The sequence below is a fragment of the Cyprinodon variegatus genome, unplaced genomic scaffold (genome assembly GCF_000732505.1).
Source record: "Cyprinodon variegatus isolate N-32 unplaced genomic scaffold, C_variegatus-1.0 Scaffold223, whole genome shotgun sequence".
NCBI lineage: Eukaryota > Metazoa > Chordata > Actinopteri > Cyprinodontiformes > Cyprinodontidae > Cyprinodon > Cyprinodon variegatus.
In genome coordinates, this window is record NW_015150676.1 from 583883 (window position 1) to 593832 (window position 9950).

Consider the following 9950-nt stretch of genomic DNA (forward strand, 5'->3'; position numbering starts at 1 on the left):
CCAAACCTGAATCTCAACCTCAACATGAACTTCAACCTGTACCTGAAGCTCAACTTCAGCTTCAACCTTAACATTAACCTGAACCTGAAGCTCAACATTAATCTCAACCTGGACCTGAACATCAACCTGGACATGAATCTCAACCTCAACTTGGACCTCAGCCTCAATCCAAACCTGAAACTCAACCTCAACAGGAACCTCAACCTGAACCTGAAGCTCAACATTAATCTCAACCTGGACCTGAACATCAACCTGGACCTGAAGTTCAAGCTCAACTTCAACCTGGACCTCAGCAAAACCTGAATCTCAACCTGAACCTCAACCTGGACCTGAAGCTCAACCTGAGGAGAAATATTACAGGGAAAGACCGTTTTCTGAATAAAGCCAGTTACAGAATGATGGCACCCAGTTTGGTCCTTCTGGTTGCTCCTTCATGAAGGGGTCACACAGACAGCCATAATAACTCACACAGAGGGTTGCTACACCATATATCCTCCCTGGATTAAATAAAACTTCATTCATCATCATCGCTATTGTCTGCTATTTAATCCTTGCAGATTTTCAGTCTAATGAACTGTTTTCAGTAAAAGGCTGAAATCTATGAGCAACTGATTCTGATAAAAGTCTGGATTTGATCTTTTTTCTCTGTCTCAAACATGACAGCTTGATGATTAAACCTAAAGATAAAGGATCTACTCTCTATATGAAAACAACAAGGATGATAGGGAAGAAGAATTAGCAAAGTAATTATAACAACCATTAGAGAAACAGAAGAAAATTGATAAAATTCATAAAATAATTTCATATTAATCTTAGAATAGTATGACAAACTATGCTCTCAAACATATGCCCTCCATATTCATTGACAGGACTTAATCTAAGCAAGGCATATGAAAGGCTGTGTATGTGTGTGTGTGTTTGTGTATAAGAGTTGAGGTTATAGTGTTAAGCGGCTTAGAGATGCCAAATGGATTAAGGGTTTTGTTGACACGTAGTAATCTGGTTAGCAAAGACAAGAGTTCTTCCACTGTCTGCACAGTTTTATCTCATCTTCCGCTTCCACAGACGTCAGTTTGCTTTAAATTAGTCCTTTTTTCCCATCTTCCTCTGATGGCTCACTGCTCGGTGAAGCTGTCAGATCCTGTGTATTAGAAGAGAGACGCACCTGTATCAGTGAACGTTTGTGTCCTCCAGTTGACATCATCGGTATCAAGTAACTGGGCGAGTGCCAACCCAGCACCCATGGGTTCAGACACCATAAAAGCGTTAATCTGGCTGGATGTTAGAGTGTGTGTCCACTGGGGAGCCAGACAGACGTCTGCGGTCTAATATTTCCTCTCAGGAGAACAAACAACACAGAGAGGCTTCTCTCCTTTCCATCCTTCCTTTATTCTCAACTTTCTCCTTTCCCCTTTGCTATCGTTACATCTCCCCACCGCTCTGATCTTTGTCTCTCCCCACTTCACCTTCTCCCTTTGCTCTGCTGTTTAGTCTCCAGCCTTCTTCCGAACAAACGCTGATGAAACACCAGAGGGCTCGGCCTCAGCTTTCCTCTTATAAAACCTCAGAACCTCCAGGATCTCTGAAGTTACAGATCCACAGTTAAAGGTGGCTTTGTTTCACAGAGAGGCCCTGACCTCACAGCTCCTCTCTATCACACAGAGAGCAGCTCCTCCCTGCTGACAAGGTTGGTAGTTCAATGCCCGGTCGCTAAGGATCGCCATTGTTTTCTGTTTTATCTGACATTAGACCCGGGGGTCAGAGATGACTTCTGGTGCTTTAGAAAAAGCTGAACTGCACTGAATATTGGGAGCAGAGGCTTCCCTCTAAGCCTGTGAGGTGGAAGCACCCCATTTGGCATTATTCTATATGATAGAATAGAATAAAATAGAATCAAATAAAATAGAATAAAATACAACACAGTAGAATAGAATAGAATGAAATACAATAGAATAGAATAAAATAAAATAGAACAGAAAATAATAAAATACAATAGAAAATAATAACATACAATAGAATAGAATAGTATAAAATAGAATCTAATAAAATAGAATAGAATCAAATAAAATAGAATAGAATACCGTAGAATAAAATACAGTAGAATATAATAGAATTGAATAAAATAGAATAGAACAGAGTCGTATAAAAAAGAATAAAACAGAATCAAATAAAATAGATTATAATAGGATAAATTAGAATAACATAGAATACAACAGAATACAATAGAGGGGAAAGGCAAATTTTGGATCTATTTTCTAAGATCTATGCTGTAATTAAACCAAGAGTTAAATATAATATAATAATTCTATTAGTCAGCGTACAAATATAAAGTCAGCACAGAGAGCCAAGATGGCTGTGATCTTTCCATCACTGGAGGATTTATTGGTTCCCATACCTTTGAAAAATTCTGTTAACTTTAGTATTTTTGTTGTGAAATTCAGGACAAAAAAACAGCAACAAAAAACCCCATTCTTCTTTAAATGTTGAGTTTTACTGATAAAATCTTCTAAAGAGATGCTGCCAAAATAAATAACATTATAGCCTCTGTGCAATGACAGCAATGCTTCTTATCTATTTTCTATAAAAGTCTAAAGATGTTAGAAGCCAGTTAGCAGCAGGCAGTGAAATGTCAGAAATCTTTGCTTCTAAGAGAGACTGTTTGGAACTCAGACTGTTTCTGTCTCTGGAAAATAATATGTTTGAAGCTAAATCATTGACAGCATTAAATTAGACATTAAAAACTAGATTTGGCATTGAATTATAAACACTGAAAATGTATACATTGAAAAGGCAAACACTAAAAAATTCCAATTTTCCTCTTAAACAAGTCAAAATTTATGATGATTCTGGCCTTTTTAGCTTAAAAAACAATCTCTCTCCCTGAAAAATATCTGTAGCTGAAAAGGACAGAATCATCATAATTTTCTGCCTTTTTTAGACAGTTTTGGATTATCAATGTTTGAATTTTCAGTGTTCAATGCCAAATCTCCCATTTAATGTCAAAACCACTGATTTGATGACAAACTCCTCCACTGAGATACACTAGGGGCTAAAGAAAGAGTTAACACCACTTCCACATTAACTTGACAAATGAAGGAAATAAAACTTGTACAGTGACACTAAAGTTCTAAACTCAGAATTGTACAGATGGTTGTTGCCCTAAAATAAGGATTTTCTTTCTTTTTGAGTGTATTTCCCTGTTTGAATGACCAAAGCAGCCCAGATGACAGTGACTTGATATAAACACAGCTCTTACTTACTATTTTATAAACTTGAGAGTTGTTTGAGCACTTCTTTTCAGCCGTATTGCACTTTCGGGCTCTTGTGCACTGATTACATTTGATATATCTCAGACTGTATTGATGATAAACTGGAGTCACACAAAACTGCATAAGTGGGCGATATTCCTTTCAGGAACAGCCTTCGAAATAAAAAGAGAACGGCTTCTTAGGGGGAGAAGTCTGAAGTAAAGACAAGCATCACCTTCATTTGCAAACCCAGCTTAACTCCTGCCCCAGCAATATAGGATTGTGTTGTCTTCCCTCCATTTTGCCAGTGGCTGCCTTTATCAGGATCGACCTAAGCAGGCCTTTACTTTTAACCAGACGTTAAACCCACAGATAGATGACTGATTCTTTTAAAGAGAAAAGCTTCAACGGGATGGACTAGATTACAAACATCAGTATCAAACCCACATTTTATTACTAGTAGTAAACTGTCCTTTCATAAAGCTTTGCACACTGATGACACATGAGGAGCAGTTATCATCATGGGAACCATATCAACAAATTTTCCTTTTTTAATCTAAAGCTTTTGCTTATTATTTGAAATCTTTGTAGTCTTAATATCTGAGTCTCAAAACAAACATAGGCTTAGAAAACGTGCATATTGAAACAGACCAACGGGTCCACACCTTTCAGTTTGCATGTTTTCAAAACAATAAGAAGGCTTTGTTTTTGGTCCACTCTATAAAACCGCAAAGTCAACACTATTTCGGACATTTTGAATTGAAAACGCTTCCTGGATGGGAAGCCAAACGTCTTAAAAACTTGGAACTAATTCCAGTGGATTTTTTTTTTTTTTACTTTTTGGAATGACTTTGACCTGGATGACTGAGAATCTTCACTAGCATTTTGTTCCTTCATATTGAAGTTTATCCTGGTTTAAAAAAAAAAAACTGTGCTACGGAAATGGCAACCGTAGAAATGACGAATAATAAAAAAAAAAAAAAGAAATCTTCAAGTGAACTTTTAAGGAAGGCATAAAGAAACAACCCTAAACTCAGAACTTATTTTATGAGTAAAAATTTACTGGAACATCTTTTCTACTTTCAGAGAAAATCTTACTAAAGCCTTTCTACTGTCGTAGAGCGATGCATAAATATGGTTGTTAACAAGAAAGCTTTATAGACTAATGAATGGAGCCTCATATCATTTTTGGCCAAGCAGTATGTTACATTAATATATGCTGTAAAATGTAAAAAGTTATTTTACACTGTAAAGTGTAAAATTAGAATGTGAGTCATCAGTAGCAGAGCTGACATCACTAAGGCAGAGTTAGAGTTGCACTTTAAGATGCTAAACAGGACCCTGCTGACAGCATGCGAGCTGAACTAGTGCTGCAGGTGTTTGATGCTGAATGTGGTGCAGTACAATGAAGGGAAAATGCTTCACGAACACCAAAAATGGCCATGCACCAATTGTAACCCTTACATCAGCTGGATTCTGTTTCTTCCCATTAGAGTCATAAGAATAAAACAATGAAAACCAAGCTACCTTTTGACCTCTTTCTAACAGATAAAAAACTGGACCATATTTATGCCAAGGGGTGCAAATACTGCAAATACAGTAAGCATTGCAAACAAACAATGAGGCAATCACAAAATATAAGACAGAAAATTAAAAAACCAAGTGCAAACGTACTAAAACGTACTAAAATAAACGGACTGAAAACACTGATCTAGGATCAGACTATGAGGGGAAAAAAGGAACAGAATGCAGGAAAGAACGAAAAGTAAAGTTTCCCTTTAAGCCTCTTTTTTTAACTCTGAACGGCTCTAATCATTGTTTTCATGTCTTTATGTGTTTGCAGCACGTTTGTTTTTTTTCAATGTGCAAGCACTTTGTGTTTCTATCTTTTGTGATTAAACTCAGTGTTTTTCCTGCAGTTCTCTCATGTGTTAATCTTTTTTCTGTGCATTCTGCCCTCAATTTAATTTTTAACACTTATATGTGCAGCATGTTTATGTATTTGCAGCACATTTGGACTCCCTGGCCACCATAGTACCAAGATACAACTTCAGACTCCAGTTAATGGGTACTGGCACATCCCGATCAGTTCGGGAAGCACAACCCATCCTTCGCGAACAGATTAGTAAGATCCGATCGCTGAAAAACTACGTAATAACGGTACTGAAAATACTTATTTTATATAGTAAAACATTAAAGAATGCTAAACTACATTGTATAGAAAACATTAAAGACTTTTCTATTATTAGGCTATTATAGGCTATTTAAGTGTATTGCTTTATTTTGTTTTTATAAAATAAAATATTTATGCAAATATGCAATATTTCTGCAAAATTATTAAAAAGGAAGCCTCCCGCTGGAAAAAGAATAAAAAAGCAAGAAAAACAAAGCATTGCCTACCCGGAAGTTATTCTCTTTTGGCATGCGCAGGACGGATCGTGCTTCCGGGACGGATCAGGTAGCGTCAGGTACAATCTGACTGAATAACTCACAGTGGTGTCTCTCTTACACTTCTCTCTCTGTGCTTTAAAAATTTATTAACTTGTGTTAAATATTTACATGTTGTATAAGCTGAATAATGCAGTTTTATGAAAACTGCCTGCAACCTCGCATGATGCATGACTTCCATCATTAATTAGATAAATATGTGGATGTGTTCCTCGGTTCAGAAGCCAGACGGTCCTGCAGCGTCTCAGGCCATCGGTGTCCTCACCAACACGGCTAAGGATCAAACATCTGAGCCACCTCACCTTCATGCATGCTCCCTACAATCAGCAGCCCGTACACAAGCTAACTTCCTGCAGCATTTTAAACTAAAGGATACACAAAAACAGACACACACAGCTGCTCTTTAAAAAGTCAATTAGCCTTGGAAAAGTTGACGACTACTCATTTTTAGAGATACGGAGCGTTTCCTCCAGAGCACTGACATCCACGGCATCATGTCATTTAATAAAAACATGATCGAACTTAATATAACTAAAGACAAGGACTCAGCAGTTTATCTGGCTGTTAATTACAGCGTGCCATCTTTTAATGAAAACGTGTGTGTGTGTTTGCTGAGTTTAATGAAAACACTGTATTTCAGTTCATGTGTGTGTCTGCTGGTGTGTGTAAGAAACTCTTCCCAGAGAACACCTGTAAGACAAACCTACCAGGAGAATTGGCTAATATGCTTTTTAAACATAAATGTATATGAGCAAAAATGGACCCCCCACCCCCCCATCCAAACCCCATGGATCATAAACATATAAAAGTAAGACCGCATGCAGGCAGCTTTGTAGCCATTAATTAAATCCTAAGCACAGTATTTTGAAATGCGCTCTGAAAAGCAGCCACCACCCTGGTTCTCACCACCAGTCTCACTTTTTCTCCTGCTTTTAAATAAAAAACATGTTGGAAAATTGGATTTTTAATGTGACATCTTCACCATGTGAACAGGAAATATATATATATGTATATATATATATATATATATATATAATTTATATATATATATTTTGTGGTAGCAAAAAAAAAACATTGATCCCTCCTGCAACCAGACTCTACAATGCCACACTACAAAGGCAATAACTTGTGCATTTTATAATGTGCAAATGACTATTTAATACCCTAATACCCGTATGAATACCCATGTAAACACCCTGTATAATGATTCTACCATGAAAAAAATAAATATAAAAAAGCTGTCATATGTGTATGCACTGCATATACTGTATTTACCCCATGCACCTTTTCTTCCTTTGGTACCTTCTTCTTCTACTTTGACTCTTTGAGCTAAAGGAACAAGTTAATTTCTCCCCTGTGAGATCAATAAAGTCAATCAATCAATCAATCAATCTGATTGTCAGAGCTATGAAACCATCTTAAGCCATGAAAAAGGTTTTGATTCTAGAAAATGTTCATAAATTCATAAATTCAAATGTTTATTTTCTATATTACAGCTGTCCAAACTAGCTGTGTGTTGTCAAAACAGAATCACCCTTTTTTTTCAAACATGAATTACCTCTGATTCATTTCCTGTGTCTTTGGTTCGGTTTGTCATCCCAGAAGACTTGCTGATCTAACAGATCTTTAGAATAGAACCTGCATGTCAACATGAAGTAGGCTAAAGAAGGCTGAAAACTTAGAAATAATTAGGTTAGATTTCCAACTTTCTCCAGTCCCATCCATCTACAGTGAATATTTTCCACTCTTTCTAATCTTTGTTTTAAATGTTTGGTGCATAGGGCTGGGATTTCTGCACATTTGATCACATGCAAACTTTCTGCGAAGGTATCTGTAGTTATTCTATAATTTAGGATATTTAGACTTCCCTATTATATCTTCTAAATGTTGCTCGTTGGTAGCCTGAAGGCAGCACATATATATATATATATTTTAAATTTCTTGTTGTTTTTTCTGTTTGCAATAGACCAGAAACTAATAAGAATAATGATAAAAAAGGGGAAAAGCTCTTCTGCCCATACAGAAACACAAGGGCCCGTCTCAGGCTGCGTTCTGAAGGAGAATGTCTTCCCATCAGCTTGTGGTCTTTGATAAATGTGGGGTTATGCAGCAGGCAATGATTAGAAGCACTTTGGAGAGTTCACCTCTGGATGGCTAAAAAATGAAGATTTAGGAGCGTCCGAGTTCAAGGTTAGACTTAAATCTAATTGGGAAGCCGTGACATCACCCTAAACACGTCGTTCATGCTTGAAAACCCTCCAATGTGGCTGAAGCAAGATAACGGATGGAAAGAGGAGAGAGAGACGCCCTGATTGCCAGGTTTCCCAAACACTAAATAACAGCTGTCTCTGTCAGGGGGGGACAGCCAGTTATTAGGCTTAGGGGACAATTTCCCACTTGGGGTGGTTTGGTTATTTGTTTCACTTATTAAACAATGTAAAAAGTGGATTTTGCATTTACTGAAGTTGCCTTTGCTGACATGACAGGAACATCTCTTTGATGATGGTAAACATTGATAAGTGTGAACAAAACCACTGAGGGGGCAGAAATCTCCCCCACATCTATCAAACTGTATTCTTTTCGTAGCGGGAAGTGGGAAGCCTGAAAGAAGGAAATATATATGACTCTAAACAGACGATCCCAGGTCCTACCGTTGTCGCTGTCCGACTTGTTCTCATGCTCCGTGTCAGTCAGAGTCAGCACCGAGTTGGAGCGGCTGGACAAGCAGGAACTCCTCCCTGACGTTTTACCCAGACCTCCACGGCCCCACAGCCGCATGGCGCGCTCCGGTGACATCACCGCCTGGCTCTCCGAGTTCACCTCCTGTGCCGTGCCCACTGAAAATCCATGATGGGGAAGGCCAATGTCGGAGCAGAAGGGGAGGCCGCGGCGTGGAGGGGGCTCACATATCCCCAGCTGACGAAGACTGAAATGCTGGCCTATAACAGACACAGAGGGGGGGAATATGGACACATGAAAACAAATGACTGCCTTTTTAAGATGGAATACATGAAATATTTTAATTTGAAGTTTAACACGACCCCCCTTCCAGAGACATAGACAGGTATGGGGCATTGCAGGCTAATAACCGAACCAAACGACCCCCATTCCAAAGGGGTGGATCCGTTCGTCTGGTTCAATCTGCATGTTTTCTAAACAAAAACAAGGCTTTGTTGGGCTACTGTAATAAAGCATCAAACTCAACACTATTTCTGACTTTTTTAATCTAAAAAGCTTCCTGAATGGGAAGAGAAACACGTTCAAATTTGGAAACAAAGTCCAGCGGATTGTTTTTTTTTTTTACTTTTTTGGAATTTCAAGGTACTTTAAAATGTAAAGTGATGCAATTCCTCCTCTACATAGAGTGACCAAACTTAAAAATAAAGCTTGTCTTCAAAGATAATCTGATGATAAATCATTACAATCATTGAAAGAATGTCTGCTTTTTAAATCAAAGTAGATAAAGGCGTCCCACGCCTTGGTAATATACACAAATACAAGAACTTTCCAAGGACTTTTTAAGACCAACTCTCTCAAATCAAGCACCACATGGAGCGGCTTTTATCTAATGCTACCGCTGAATATTTAAATCCAAAGCTAATTCAATAAAGAACTACAATGTATAACAGTTGTCGAGTCTAGTTAGATAAAAATGACATAGAATGCATAGCCTAGATTGATACCAGTGGCATTCAAAGCCTCCATTCATGGATGTGTCTATTGATGGCCGGACGAGGCTTTGTTGAAGCTACAAAGCGCTTCAGTAAAAATGTTGCAACACGACCCATTTTTCTAGGCCTCACATATAAGGTTCAAAATGTTCACTGGAGCTGTTTAGTGGTGAGCACAGATCTGTCAGGTCTTCACATCTCCGATCTATGAAGCGATGGACCTGAACTGAATGATCTGAGCACATAAACACTCTGCCTTTGTGAGAAATTACTGTGGTAAAGAAAAACATGTAATGGCTTAAAGTGCTTTTGTAGCCGTCTCTACATGCTCATCCAGGAGGAGTGAGTCCAGCTAAGTTAGTGACTAGATGCAATCAGCTGCTTTTCCTTAAACAGAACATTTTCAACCAATTTCTCTGTGTAATTGACTAAATGGTCTCTAAAGTGCCTTGAGGTGAAATGTGTTGTAAAATGACACTTTTTAAATAAACCAGTTTGAGTTGCTGATATGATAGTTTTCAATTTTAAGGCGAGGCTTAAAACTTTCCTTTTTGATAAAGCTTATAGTTAGAGTGGCTCAGGT

The 9950-nt window shown here is 37.9% G+C and overlaps 1 protein-coding gene across 9 annotated transcripts in view; it reads right to left on the reverse strand.

The window, feature by feature from the left end:
- The window catches only part of LOC107088586 (teneurin-3), a 471923-nt gene that overhangs the window by 348666 nt on the left and 113307 nt on the right, over positions 1-9950 (reverse strand). For all 9 annotated transcript variants that reach the window (XM_015380867.1, XM_015380866.1, XM_015380861.1 and 6 more), the window contains one exon: positions 8348-8635. In XM_015380867.1, the coding sequence (XP_015236353.1) occupies positions 8348-8635 (288 nt within the window). The remainder of the gene's footprint in view (positions 1-8347; positions 8636-9950) is intronic.